This window comes from Hippopotamus amphibius, chromosome 1, assembly GCF_030028045.1.
Source record: "Hippopotamus amphibius kiboko isolate mHipAmp2 chromosome 1, mHipAmp2.hap2, whole genome shotgun sequence".
Lineage (NCBI taxonomy): Eukaryota > Metazoa > Chordata > Mammalia > Artiodactyla > Hippopotamidae > Hippopotamus > Hippopotamus amphibius.
Genome location: NC_080186.1, coordinates 132,189,481 through 132,204,470, shown reverse-complemented (window position 1 = coordinate 132,204,470; position 14,990 = coordinate 132,189,481). Strand labels below are relative to the sequence as shown.

At 44.2% G+C, this 14,990-nt stretch overlaps 1 protein-coding gene and 1 long non-coding RNA gene across 10 annotated transcripts in view; one reads left to right on the top strand and one right to left on the bottom strand.

Annotated features, from left to right (window-relative positions):
* The window catches only part of LOC130849890 (uncharacterized), a 66,760-nt gene extending 52,221 nt beyond the window's left edge, over window positions 1–14,539 (top strand). For 7 of the 8 annotated variants that reach the window (XR_009052805.1, XR_009052804.1, XR_009052801.1 and 4 more), the window contains one exon: window positions 253–1,905. This is a non-coding gene — a long non-coding RNA (uncharacterized LOC130849890). Of the gene's footprint in view, window positions 1–252; window positions 1,906–8,482 lie in introns of those variants that run through there. The other variant, XR_009052800.1, reaches the window with a different exon arrangement.
* The window catches only part of STK10 (serine/threonine kinase 10), a 122,426-nt gene that overhangs the window by 4,961 nt on the left and 102,475 nt on the right, over window positions 1–14,990 (bottom strand). For both annotated transcript variants that reach the window (XM_057729109.1, XM_057729118.1), the window contains exons 13-17: window positions 9,820–9,912; window positions 6,687–6,816; window positions 4,601–4,725; window positions 1,887–2,075; window positions 1,212–1,337 (exon numbers count right to left, since the gene is read on the bottom strand). In XM_057729109.1, the coding sequence (XP_057585092.1) occupies window positions 1,212–1,337; window positions 1,887–2,075; window positions 4,601–4,725; window positions 6,687–6,816; window positions 9,820–9,912 (663 nt within the window). The remainder of the gene's footprint in view (window positions 1–1,211; window positions 1,338–1,886; window positions 2,076–4,600; window positions 4,726–6,686; window positions 6,817–9,819; window positions 9,913–14,990) is intronic.

Below are 14,990 nucleotides of genomic sequence, written 5' to 3'. Positions count from 1 at the left end.
AGAAGTTTTCTTGGGTGGGAATAATACTCCTAGCAGCCCTGAGGGCCTCTGGCCTGCCCGGCGCTGGGCTCCCAGCACTCTAAATGGGTTTCCTCACTTCATCCTTGCGGTGACCCCACAAGGCCGGGCTGGGAACACAGGTACAGAAGATAAGTGGCTTGGCTAAAATTCACACAGCAACAAGCTGCAGAGTGCCTACCTGCCAGGCTTCAATACCTGCAGTGTCTCCTCCACACCTCCCTGCCTTTGCAGAAATTGCCAGATGGATCCAATGGCTAAAGAATTTCCTGAGGTCACAGAGGTTTGTGTCAGCCCATCTGTCAGGTATGGCAATGCCTCACTCCACCACAAGGGGCCGCCAAGTACCAGCTCCTGGGCGGGGGCCCCTAGGGTGAAGCAGCCTTGACCGGGAGGGGGAAAACTTGAAGAGGTCAGGGGTCTCCCTAGGGAAAGGGGTCACAAAGGGGCTTGGCAACATCAGGGTACCTCTTCCTGACCTTAGTGGGAAGGCTTTGAGCTTCTCACCATTAAGGATGATGGTAGCTGTAGGTTCCTGTGGATATTTTTTATCATGTTGAGGACGTTCCCCTCTACTCCTAGTTTACTGAGAGCGTTTATCATGAGCAGGTGTCAGCTTCTGTCAAATGCCTTTTCTGTGCCTACTGATGATATGATCATGTAATTTCTCTGCTTTAGCCTGTTGATGTCATGCATTACATTAACTCATGTTCAGATATTGCACCAGCCCTGGGATAAATCCCATCTGGTCATGGTGTATACTTCTTTTTATACATTTTTAAATTCTGTCTGCTAACATTTCATTGGGGATTTGTGCGTCTGTGTTCATGAGAGATACTGGTCTGTAGTTTTCCTCCTTGTCAATGTCTGGTTTTGGTATTAGGGTAACTGGGACACCTTTTCCCAAGACACAGTGATGAGCGAGAAATCCAGCAGCGTGCCTGCTGCCAGGCCACAGGCCTGACGCTTTCAGCTCAGCTCTGTCATCTCATCCACAAAGCCTCGTGTGGGGACGATGGCTCAGGAGGATGACAGGATTTGGCCAACATCACACAGGACGGCAGGATGGAAACCATTCCACCATGAGCTTGTCTGAAAAGACTCGTTCCCTGTCTGTAGGGTCTCCGGGCCCCCAGAGGGCTGTCTGGCTCAGGGGGACTGAGGCGAGCAGGGGCAGGGCAGACGGGCAGCACCTGCAGCTGCTGCAGCTCGCTCATGTTGCTCTCGCACTGTGCCGCCATGTCCCGCGTCTGGTTCTCATGTTTTTGCTGCTGCTGCAGCCGCTCTGACTTCTGCCTCTTCTCCTCCTGCTGGGAGAACTGCAACAGAGAGCAGGTGAGATGCCTCGGCCACAGGCCTGGCTGGGGGCCCACCTCAGCCCTGTCCCAGGGAGACCCCATCTGAGAGGCTGGCTTGTACACAGCCTCAGTGCCCTGACCGCTCAGGCTGTGCCTCCTGTTTGAAGTCCGCTCCCTGAGCTGAGACCCAGCCCCCGCCCTCAGGGAGCCCCCAGATTGGCAACAGCGTGTGTAGCAAGCAGGAATCACAGGAGCCCAAGGCCACCGACTCTATGTCCCGAGCCACATGGCTAACTTGTGAGTGGGGTCTCAGTAGAGGAGAGGAAGGATTTTACCAGCAGAAGGAGCTGCAGGATAGACACCCTGCATGTGACAGGGAATGTACATGAGAAAGCAATGCCAAGCCTCCTCCTCTGTCCACCAGAGGGGGAGTCAGCCTGAGACTGTGGCTTCCATTCATTCCTCCTCCCAACACCCTATGCTGTATCTTTATACTTCTTCAACCATATAAGATTCAGGCCCCACCAAACCTGGATCTGTCCTCGCTCCAGTACATCCCAGGCCCCCCACCTGCTTGATCTTCTCGCGCTGCTCAGCGGCACTGCCCGCTCCATTGATGTGGAGGCTCTTCTTGTACATGGCCATGCGCGTCTTGCCCTCACTCCTCTGGATCTTGGGCAGCCGCGCCTTCTCCTGCTGCTGCCGCACCTTCAGCTGCTCCATCATGCGCTGGTTGTAGCGCTGCATCTGCTCGCGTTCCTGAGGGGGACACCCAGCAAGGGCCGAGGTCAGCTGTGCTCCGGGCACACGGGGGTGGTCAGAGGCCAAGGCTGCCACATGCAACTCAGAAGCACAGGACCCATGTGGTCCAGAATGCTCAGCAGAGCAAGGCTTGCGTCATTTTACATCTACTCTTAAATAACATTTTGTTTTAGATTCTAACCTTCTAAATACCTTCTCACCTAACCAGTGCTGTCACGCTATCCTGAGCTAGTATCTCAAAGCAAAATGTACATTAATGGGATGGGACTGATGACAGATGTCAATTCATATTTTTTAAAGTCTTGGTAAATTTGAATGTTTTCCTTCACCTAACACCTGTTTGTATTTCAAAACTCAGCGTAGGCATCACCTCCCCCAAGAAGCCAGCAAGTCCCCCAACTTCCTAGCCAGGTTGGGCATGTTTATTCCAAGCTGTCACAGCCTCGTGCTGATTTGCAGCACTGCACTTTGGTTAAGAGTTGTAATAACCCACACTAGCTGTGCATCCAGACCTCAGCTTACCTGTCTCATTTCAGTCCCCCAGACTGAAATGAGACAATTACACAGAAGTAGAGGGTGCTCTGGCCACATGGAGAAGGGGCCCTCACCCTGTCTGGGGAGGTTAAGGAAGACTTCCTGGCAGAGATGGTATTTAAGTTGAAATCTAAGAGTATTCTGAGGGACTTCAGACACTACTGCAAAGCTACAGTAATCAAAACAGTAAGGTACTGGTATCAAAACAGACATACAGATCAATGGAACAGAATAGAGAGCCCAGGAATAAACCCACGCACCTATGGTCAATTAATGTTCAACAAAGGAGCAAGACTATAAAGTGGGAAAAAGACAGTCTCTTCAGCAAGTGGTGCTGGGAAAGTTGGGCAGCTGCACGTAAATCAGTGAAGTTAGAACACACCCTTATGCCATGCACAAAAATAAACTCAAAATGGCTTAAAGACTTAAACATAAGACATGACACCATAAAACTCCAAAACAGAACACAGGCAAAACATTCTCTGACATAAATCGTACCAATGTTTTCTTAGGTCAGTCTCCCAAGACAATAGAAATAAAAACAAAAACAAACGGGACCTAATCAAACCTACAAGCTTTTGCACAGCAAAAGAACCCATTAAAAACAAAACAAAAAACAAAAAAACCAAAGACACCTTACAGAATGGGAGAAAATATTTGCAAATGATGCAACCAACAAGGGCTTAATCTCCAAAATATACAAACAGCTCATACAACTTCACAGAAAAACAAACAACCCAATCAGAAATGGGCAGAAGACCTTAATAGACATTGCTCCAAAGAAGACATACAGATGGCCAGTAGGCACATGAAGAGATGCTCAACATCACTAATTATTACAGAAATGCAAATAAAAACTACAGTGAGGTACCACCTCAAACCAATCAGAATGGTCATCATTGAAAGTCTACAAATAACAAATGCTGGAGAGGGTGTGGAGAAAAGTGAACCCTCCTTCACTGTTAGTGGGAATGTAAATTGGTGCAGCCACTATGCAAAACAGTATCGAGGTTCCTCAGAAAACTAAAAATAGAACTATCATATGATCCAGCAATCCCACTCCTGGATATATACCTGGACAACACGATAATTCAAAAAGATACATGCAACCCTATGTTCACAGCAGCACTATTCACAATAGCCAAGACATGGAAACAGCCTAAATGTCCATCAACAGATGAATGGATAAAGAATATGTGATACATATATACAATAGGATGCTACTCAGCCATAAAAAAGAATGAAATAATGCCATTTGTAGCAACATGGATGCAACTAGAGATTATACAAAGTGAAGTAAGTCAAAAAGATAAAGGCAAATACCATGTGATATCACTTATATGTGGAATCTAAAATATGACACAAATGAACCTATCTGCGAAACAGAAATGGACTCACAGACATAGAGAACAGACTTGTGGTTGCCAAGGGGGAGAAGGGGAAGAAGAGGGATGGACTGGGACTTTTGGGTTAGATGCAAACTATTATATTTAGAATGGATAAACAACAAGGTCCTGCTGTGTAGCACAGAGAACTATATCCAGTCTCCTGGGATAAACCATAATGGAAAAGAATATTAAAAAATAACATGTATAACACTTTGCTGAACAGCAGAAATTAGCATGACATTGTAAATCAACTGTATTTCAATTTAAAAAAATATTCTGAGGAAATGCATGGGAAAGAGAAATAAAATGAAAATGGGAAAAAAAGCAGGACAAAAAAAAAAAGGAAAAAAAGTCAGAGAGACATCCATCAGGTGTCAGAGTCAGTGAGGGAGCTGCTCGGGCCATCTGCTTCCCTGCATGGTTTCCCTGATTCCTAGGCCCTGGGTCTGTGGCAGGACACCCCCCAAGAACCTCTCAAGCCTCACGGTGGCCAGCTTGGCTCGTCTCGGGAGCAAGTGATGCCTCATCAAGGGGTGGCCTCACGGCTCTCCCAGGTCTCCCAGTAGCAGCCCCTGCACCCAAGCCAGCAGGAAGCCTCACCTTCTCGTGCTTGCGCACCAGCTCATGCCGCTGGAGGAAGTACTGGTCTTTGAGCTGCTGCTTCACCAGCTGGTGCCTCTCCTGCAGGTGATGCTCCTCCATCTCCCAGAGCGCTGCCTCCCGGTCTGCAGGGGACACGCCACCCAGTGAGGTACAGATGGCCAGAGCCCCACCAGGCCCTCCCCTCCACGCCCAAACCAGGTCTCCTCACACTGTGGCTGAAAACTGTGCCACCTCATTAGACTATGTTGGCTGAGCCAACTCTTCAAAACTTCCAGGGATGACAGCTCCCAGCAGCATGGTACAGCAGGAAGTGTTTGGAGTCAGGAGCCAGAGAAACCAGAGAGCTAGGCTAGAACCCAGCGGCATCGCTGGGATTTGGGATGGACAAAAAATCCTCTCCAGGCCTTGTCTTCCACCTCTGCTAAATGGGCGCAACCATACCATGGAGGGAAAAGTCCTTGGAAGACAGTTTCATGTTCAGTCTACATCACACCTCTGCTTTCCTAATGGGCACATGGGAAGGGCACACATAGAAACCCCATGAAGACAGGACAGCTTCTTGTCACTATGTCCTACCTTGAAAAATAGGTGAGACCCTCCACATCCCATATATGCATTGTTGAAACAACATCTGGCATTTTATCACTGGAAGTCTATTAACCGACCCTGTGCTCAGGACAAGGCAGGGAGCTGGTGTCAAATGGAGAACCTCACACCCTGCAAGATGCAGCTGGTCGTGCTCAGCCCACTGCGAATGTTCAGTTTATTTCACTGCACTCCTATTCCATGAAAGCCAGCATCTACCCAAAGAACACCAGAACAGTGATTTGGCTTCCAAACCAAAATCAGAACCACAGTCCCATAAGTAGGGATGGTTCTTAACAGACCATCACATGATAAGAAAAGGAAACAAGGGCTTTTCTGAAAAATCCATGGCTCTATTCAGAATGTTGGAATACCAAGGACCCCATTTTGCTTGGTCCATATCAAGTACTGAGCAGTTTATACTGTTTAACTGCACTGACCATCAGAGTCCTGGCTGCGGCCCGTGTTATAATAATGAGTCAGAGAGAGCACTTGTATATTAGTCCTGTGTTACATCTTTACAACACACAGGGACCATTAGTTACAAAGCCCACAGGCACAAAACTCCAATTTTCTCCCATCCAGTTGTTTTAAATGCAGTTCAAACAACAGACTTCGAGCCATTTGGAGCCTGCTTGCTTTGCATACCCCATAAAATTGTACCCAACATCTACTAGCCATAGATAAGATAGCCTGGGGAATATATACAGACCCCAAGCCCTGTGCCCTCCAGAGCCCTCTCCCCCAGAGCCTCCCCAGCTGAGCTCCCCTTGCTGAGTGACATGATCCAGATACTTAAGCCCCCTCTCCAATCCCCTTCTTCCCCAGGAGTCCCCCTGCCCTCCTCCCTCTGGATGGTGGCCCACACTGTTGTCTCTGGACAGTCTTATGCTGAGAGGGACTTGCCAGTATGGCAACCAGCCGAAACATGGCCACACTAGGGCAGTTAAGAGCTTGGCTTCAAGATAAGGTCTGCATCCAAGACCCACTCTACCACTCATTAACTGTGCAGCCCTGGCCAAAGAAGAGTCACTCTCCAAGCCTCACTTTCCTTATCTATAAAAATGGAGAAACAGTAGGACCTGCCTTGTAGGGTTAAAGAGAGGATTCAATGTGATTAAGGTATAAGATTAAGCCACGTGGCTTGGCAGAGGAGTGGCTCAATATATGCTGGCTCTCAATACTGCCACCCCACCCCCCACTCCCCAGCCCCGTTAACCCAGCGCACGCACTCACGATTTCCACCCACTCTATATCGCTTCCTTTTTTTTTTCTTTTTCTTTCCTTGACATCTGCAATAATGTCAAATAGTGTTGTTGATAATTAGCATCTCTGCCTCCGTCCTGACTCCAGTGGGGGTTCTCCTCATGTCTCACCATGAAGGCGGATGTTTGGTCTTCGGGTGGAGAAGACCTAGCAGTTCTTCCTTGCCCAGGGCTGGGATGTCCATTCATGGAGATTCTAGGCCAACATGCACCACCCGCTCTCAGGCACCCACCTCGAAGGAGCTCCTGCTTCCTAGCGAGGCACTCACGCTCCTTGTCACAGATCTCCCGCCTGTTGTCGGCCGTGATCCTCTTCATCGCCAGCTCCAGGTCCTCCTTCTGCTTGGCCAGGAAGTCCCGGTCCTATTAAGTATTTAAAATTTTAGGTGTGTTTATGGAATAGTGGTTATTTTTTTTTTTTTAGAGATACATATAGAGATATTTACAGGTAAAATAATGTGATATCTGGGATTTGATTCAAAATGATACAGTAGAGTAGAGGAGTGAGTGGACAGGAGTTGATAATTACTAAGATCAGGTGATGGGTATATGGGGGTTCATTATATTATACCTGTTTCTGCCTATATTTTTAATTTTCCTTAAAGAGTAAAAACTAAAATTTAAATTTAAAAAATTCGGCTACTATATATGAAGTAGATAACCAATAAGGACCTACTGTATAGCACAGAGAACTATACCCAATATTTTCTAATAACCTTTAAGGGAAAAGAATCTGAAAAAGAATATATATGTGTGTGTGTGTAACTGAATCACTATGCTGTACACCTGCAACTGACACATTGTAAATCAACTATACTTCAATAAAAATAACAAATTCAAAAATTAAAAAAAAATTTTTAATAAAAAATTTAAGAAATACATTAAGAAACTAAAAACTCGGGCTAATCTTATCACCCAATACTAGCAACTGGTTTTGGGTGTATCTATATAATTGTATCTACATATGTTGTTGTTTCACAAAAATTATTTTAAAACACTTGAAGAGATATTTGTACACCCACATTCATGGCAGCATTATTCACAATAGTCAAGGGATTGGAAACAACTCAAATGTCCATAAACAGATGAATCGATAAACACAATGTGGGGACTTCCCTGGTGGTGCAGTGGTTGAGAACCCACCTGCCAATGCAGGGGACATGGATTCGATCCCTGGTCCAGGAAAATCCCACATGCTGCAGAGGAACTAAGCCTGCATGCCACAACTACTGAGCCTGCACTCTAGAGCCCAGAAGCCACAACTACTGAGCCCATGTGGTGCAACTACGCAGGACCATGCGCTCTAGGACCCGCGTGCCACAACTACTGAGCCCACATGCTGCAGCTGCTGAAGCCCACGTGCCTAGAGCCCATGCTCAACAAGAGAAGCCATCACACTGAGAAGCCCGCACACCGCAACGAAGAGTAGCCCCTGCTTGCCGCAGCTAGAGAAAGCCCACATGCAGCAACAAAGACCCAACACAGCCAAAATAAATAAATCTTAAACACAATGTGGTATATACAGACAATGAAATATTATTCGGCTCTTCCTTAAAAGGAAGGACATTCTTACACATGCTACAACACAGCTGAATCCTGAGGACACTAAGTGAAATAAACCAGACACAAAAGGACAAATACTGTTATGATTCCACTTCTATGAGGTCATATTCGTAGAGACAGAAAGTAGAATGGTGGTTGCCAGGGACTTGGGGGAGGGTACCATGAGGAGTTACTGTTTAATGGGTACAGAGTTTCCGTTTTGCAAGATGAAGAGTTCTGGAGATGGATCGTAGTGGTGATGGTATGCACAGTAATGTGAAGGTACTTAATAAATACACTGATCTGTACACTTAAAAATGGGTAAGATATAAAATTTTGTCTATTTTACTACAATTTTTAAAATTCAAAAGACCTTTCCATGTCATAATGTAATCTGTCAAAAATAAGTTTTAATGGCTGAAAATATTTTGTGGTAGCTTATCTACCCAATCTATCATAGATTGTTTATAGGTTTTCTTTCTTTCAGATACTGCTGCTCTTCACATTCTGGTAGCTAAATATCCTTGAACCTCTGTGATGATTCATCTTCAAGATTAGTCCTAGAAGCAAAAATTCTAGGCCAAAGGATGTGTACATTTTTGAAGCTCTTGATGCCCTTGCCAGAGTCGCCTCCTAAAAGGGCCAATCTGCTCTCCCTCTGCGAGGACTAGGGCCTGTCTCCCCTACCCTCCCTAACCTTGCACTCTTTTTCTAATCAATCTGTCAAGGGACAGGTTGTAGGAAAGCATGATGGTGTCCTGGAGTCAGACTCAGTTTGAGACCTCGGACCCCACTGTGCAGTGCCACCTCTCTGAGCCTTTGTTTCGTCCTCTGTAAAGGGGGGAAAAAAACAGCACCTACCCTGGTATGCCATGAATGCTAAACCAGATAATATACAAAACATTTGTAATTGTAGACTCTAATTTTCTTTGCATTTGGGGGCAAAGGAAGTGGGACAAAATGAGACCATGAAGTGAAAAGAAGGCTGGGACAGAGGGGACAGTGTCTAGCTGGGAGAGGCTGACAGGAACCAGACCTACAGGGCCTTGAAAGCATGTGAGAAGGCTGATATGATTTTATGGACAAAGTGGGAGCCACTGAAAGTTTTAAGGGCAGAGGGCTGTTGCGGGAGGGTGTCATGATCAGATTTGGAATTTGTATTGATGACACCAACTGCTGTGAGAGAAAGAACTGCAGGGAAACTAGCTGGAAGGCTACTGCAGAAGTCCAGGCAAAAGACAACAATGGCTAGGGGGTCACAGAGATGTTGACAAGTTGATGGATCCAGAAAGAGTCTGGAGATTTAAAAAAAAAAAAAAAAATCCAAGCTTCAAGAAGTAATGAAGGATTGGAGGGAAAAGAAGTGTCAGGAATGACAAGGCTTCTGGCCTGACAACACAATGCAGGGCGGTGTCCCCTGAGAACATGAGAATAGGACCAGGTCCTATTTGGGTTTGATGGCTTTGAGACTCCAAAAGATGCCAAGTGGGCATATGGATATACCGGGTTGGTCAAGGAGATGTGATGTACAAACAACCATAAACGAGGCAGGAGGCACAAAAGACTTTGGGAGAGGTAGATGTTAAAGGTGGTTGGTGTCTCCTGGAAATGGGAGAGCTCACTTCCATCTGGAGTGAGAGCAATCAAGAAAGGCTGCATGGTGGAGGTGATAATAGGAATGATAACCAGGATGGTCTGGATTTAGGTATTCAGAATAAAAGGTGAGTACTTAAGGGGCAGGGCATGGACATAGAGAGGGGCTCTGCATCTCAAACCTGGGACTCCCCAACCCCAATACTTCCCAACTGAGGGACAAGGACTCACGAGAAGCTGTTTTTTCTGCGCATGCTCCTCCATCTTCTGCTTCATGCTCTCCTTCCGCTGCTGCCTGGGGAGCTTCTCCACTTCATTCTTCACCTGCACCAGAGACAACAGAGAATGGCTGGGTCAGGGTACTACCACACACTTCATGTAAAATAAGCCTTCAGTCCCAGAACTCCTAGGTCAGGGAGACTGAAGACGAGGCTCAGCTTTCTAGACACTAGCTCCCACCCCGCTCTCCACCCCCTGACAGATGGCACCTGCTGGCCACCTGTCTGCTGCCGGCTCCAGTTTCCAGACTCCCCCAGAGCAGACAGACGCTAGTTTTGCTGTTTGGTATCCATCCCCCTTCTTCTAATAACAGCACCTCAGTTTCCTTTAGGACAGTGTTTCTCAACCTCTTTTTAAATTGTTGTCCCCTCAGAAGCCCTTTTAGACATTTCTTTTCCTAATTACCCACCCCCTTGAAATATTAATCCCCCAGATATACTGTCAATCTGTTAAACCATTATATCTAAGATGTTTTTAACTCCTTGGTGGGGTGGGGGGAGGATATCACCTCAGTTGAAATGCATGGGTTAAGTTGCTCCCACTCAGTCTCTGAGGTTCAGGTGTGGCTGATGCCCCAACCCCATCTGACCCTAGGCTGGACATATGATCCAGGCTGTCAATCAGTACATTCCATGCCTTGGCATCAGGGATTGGTTCAGAGATGAGTATGTTACCCTTGCTGGACTAGTGAGAGCTTCTGGATGTTTGCTGGAACTACTGGGGAAAGCCACTCTCTGTCGTTTGGGGTTGCTGAGCTGGGAGGATGTAGGCCATGGTGGACCACCCAAAAGGCATCTGCCTGAGACGGAATCAACGTAGGGAAGCAATGTTAAGAGATAAAGAATTCCTGGTGACACTTCTGCCCTCCAGGTCAGAGGCAGGAGTTCTGGGTTTGATGTCTTTGAGACTCCAAAAGATGCCAGGTGGGCAGATGGTAAACTAATAGTGTTCTCAAGCCAGCTGGAACTGGGTTTCTTTTATAACAGAAGAAGAGATTCATGACATTTCACTGTGAGAAAGCTAGAGTTCCTCAGACAGTTTTCTCTGAGTAACCAATACCTTCATGGTTACCTGACACCCCAAAACATGCACTCACTGACAGGTTTCTTAGGAACAGCTAGTGAAGGTAAAAATACTGTCCATGATCAAAAAAAGCATTCCAGGAGAGTTCTGCTTCTAGCATGCTGAGGTAAGGCAATACAGTCTCTCTTTCCTGCTGAATACGATGAAAAACTCTGGATAAAATACAAAGAGCAACTATCTGAGGACTCTGAAAAGTAAACAAAATCAGGTGACTCTGAAAGGGAGTCAAAACTTACAGAAGGGGCTGGTATAGAGGGTGAGTTTCCTGGGTTTTTTTTTTTCCTTTTGCTCTCCTGGCTTTGCCCTAGTCCTAGGCAGTGATGTAGTGAAAAGGTGGCTAAAACTGTAAGAAATGTTATGTTTCTGGCCAGAGAATCAGGCAATGGTCAATAAGATTAATAAACCTTTAGTCAGATTGACAGGGAAGAAGAGAAGGAAAAGGAGGAGGGAGAGGAAGAGGATACTACCACACAAATTACCAGTATGAAGAGTGAAAGAGAAATCACTACAGATCCTACAGTCATTAAAAGGATACAAAGGGAATACTATGCACAGCTTTATGTCAATAAATTCAGCAACTCAGGTGAAACAGACAAATTCCTTGAAAGAAAGTACCAAAGCTCATTCAAGAAGACAGAGATAACTAAAACCAGAGTAACATTAAAAGAAAACCACAGACCAATATCCTTTTCATAAATAGACTCAAAAAAGTCCTCAACAAAATATTAGCAAATTCAATCTAGTAATATATGAAAAGGAGAATACATAATGACCAAGTGGGCTTTATCCCAGGAATATAAAGCTCATTCAATATTTGAAAATCAAGCAATACAATTCACAATATCAATAGACTAAAGAAGAAAAACTATGATCACATCAGTATAGGAAAACCATTTGACAAAATTCAACATCCATTCATGACAAAATCTGTTAGCAAACTAGGAATAGAAGGAAACTTCCTTAATCTGAAAAAGGGCATCTACAAAAAAACCCTAATGCTAACATCATACTTAACTATGAAATACTGTTTTCCCCTTAAGACTGGGAACAAGGCAAAGATGTCCACTTTACTATTCCTGTTTAACATCCCCCTAGAGGTCCTTGCCAGCACAATAAAGCAAGAAAAAGAAACAAAAAACATCCAGATTAAAAAGTAAGAAATAGGAGAAACAAGGTCTTACTGTATGGCACAGGGAACTGTGTTCAATATCCTGTGATAAACCATATGGAAAAGAATATATATAACTGAGTCACTTTGCTATACAGCAGAAATAAACACAACAGTAAATCAACATTACAATAAAATCTTTAAAAATAAAAAGAAATAAAACTCTATTTGCAACATTATTGTCTATGTAGAAAATCCCAAGAAGTCTTTTTTTTAAGAAGTCCTAGAACTGATAAGTGAGAACAATACACAAGATCAATATACCAGTATTTGTCTACACACTAGCACTGACATTAGAAATTGACATTAAAGAATAGTATCTTGTATAATAGCAGAGAAAAAGAAGTAAATATAACTCTAACAAAATATGTGCTGAATCTGTATGCTGAAAACTATAAAACACTAAGGAAAGATGTCAAAGGAGACCTAAATAAATGGAGAGATATTGTGTTCGTGGAAAGACTCAGTATCGTTCAGATTCCATTCTCCGTAAACTGATCCAAGGATTCAACTCAATCTCAATCAAAAATCCCAGCAGACGTTTTTACAGAAATCAACAAGGTGATTCTAAGATATATATGGATAGGCAAAGGAACTAGAAGGGCCAAAACAATTCTGAAGGAAAAAAAAAAAAGGAACAAAGTTGGAGAACTCACACTACCTGATTTCAAGACTTACTATAAAAATATATTTATCAAAACATTGTAGAATTGGTAAAAGATAGACAAATAGATCAATGGAACAGCATAGAGAGTTCAGTTATAGAGACACACATATATACAGTCAATTGATTTTGCTTAAAGGTGCAAAGGCAAATCAAAGGAGAAAGGCTAGTCTTTTCAGCAAATGGTGCTAGGCAACTGGACATCCATAGGCAAAAACAACAATAATAATAGTGAACCTCACCCATACATCTAACGTAAAACCTAACATTGTAAAACATCTAAAAGAAAACATGACCTTCAGTTATGCAAAGATTTCTCAGATATGCCACAATCCCTGAAAGAAAAAATGATAAGCTGGACTTAACCAAAATTAAATACTTCTGCTTTATGCAAGACACTGTTAGGAGAATCAAACGACAAGCCACAGACTGTAAGCCAACATTTGCAAAATATATAACTGACAAAGGACTTGTATTTAGAATGTAAAAAGAACTGTCAGAGACTTCCTAGGTGGCACAGTGGGTAAGAATCCACCTGCTAATGCAGGGGACACAGGTTCAATCCCTGCCCCAGGAAGATCCCACGTGCCGCGGAGCAACTAGGCCCATGTGCCACAACTATTGAGCCTGCACTCAAGAGCCCGTGAGCCACAACTATTAAGCCCATGTGCCGCAGCTACTGAAGCCCACGCACCTAGATCCCGTGCTCCACAGCAAGAGAAGCCACGGCAATGAGGAGCCCATGTACCACAATGAAGAGTAGCCCCCGCTCTCCGCAACTAGAGAAAGGCCATGTGCAGCAACAAAGACCCAACACAGCCAATAAAAATAAATAAATAAATTTATTTATTTATTAAAAAAAAAAACTCAGAATTCAGTAATAAAAAAACAAATCACCCAGTTAAATAAATGGGCAAAGTTGTATAAACAGGTACCTCACCAAGAAAGATATATAGATAGCAAATAAGCACATGAACAGACAATCAACATTAGTCATTAATGAAATGCAAATAAAAAGCCACAACTGAGATACCATTTCCTATCAGAATGGCTAAAAATAGAAAAAATAAAACTGATAATATTGGGTGGGCCGAAAAGTGCCTTTGGTTTTTCAAGTAAAAATAAGACACATTTTTCATTTTCACCAAGAACTTTATTAAACAACATATTCACTCTTTTGTTCCACCACCACCTGCCATTTTTCAGGCAACTTCATAATTTCATCTTCCCAAAATTTTTTATCTTTTTGAGCAAAGAACTGCCTTTTACAGTCTTCCAGGGAATTGAAATTTTTTCCAGTAAGAGAATTTTGTAAAGACCGAAATACATGGAAATTCTAAGGTGCAATGTCTGGTGAATATGACGGATGAATCAGAACTTCCCAGCCAAGCTGTAACAGTTTTGCTCGGTCATCAAAAAAACATGCGGTCTTGCATTATCCTGATGGAAAATTATGCATTTTCTGTTGACTCACTCTGGACAGTTTTGTCAACTGTGCTTTCAGTTTGTTTAATTGGGAGCAGTACTTGTTGGAATTAATCATTTGGTTTTCCAGAAGGAGCTCATAACAAAGGACTCCCTTCCAATCCCACCATATACACATCACCTTCTTTGGATGAAGACTGGACTTTGGAGTGGTTGGTGGTAGTTCATTTCACTTGCCCCACAATCTCTTCCATTCCACATTGTTGTACAGTATCCACTGTTCATCCCCCATCACAATTTGTTTTAAAAATGTAAACATCTTTGGGACTTCCCTGGTGGTGCAGTTGTTAAGAATCCGCCTGCCAATGCAGGGGACGTGGGTTCGATCCCTGGTCCAGGAAGATCCCACATGCCGTGGAGCACATGGAGCACTAAGCCTTCGGGCCAACTACTGAAGCCCACGCGCCTAGAGCCCGTGCTCTGCAACAAGAGAAGCCACCACAATGAGAAGCCCGAGCACTGAAACAAAGAGAAGCCCCCACTCACCGCAACTAGAGAAAGCCCACGTGCAGCAAGGAAGACCCAACACAGCTATATATAAATAAATTTATTTTTTTAAAAAAAGGAACATTTTCATTACGTTTCAGTAGAGAATTGCATGCAGAAATGTGGTCGAGAAGGTTTTTTTCACTTAACTTATGTGAAACCCAAACATCAAAGTGATTCACACAACCAAGCTGGTACAAATGATTGTCAACGCTTGATTTGGATATTTTAAATATG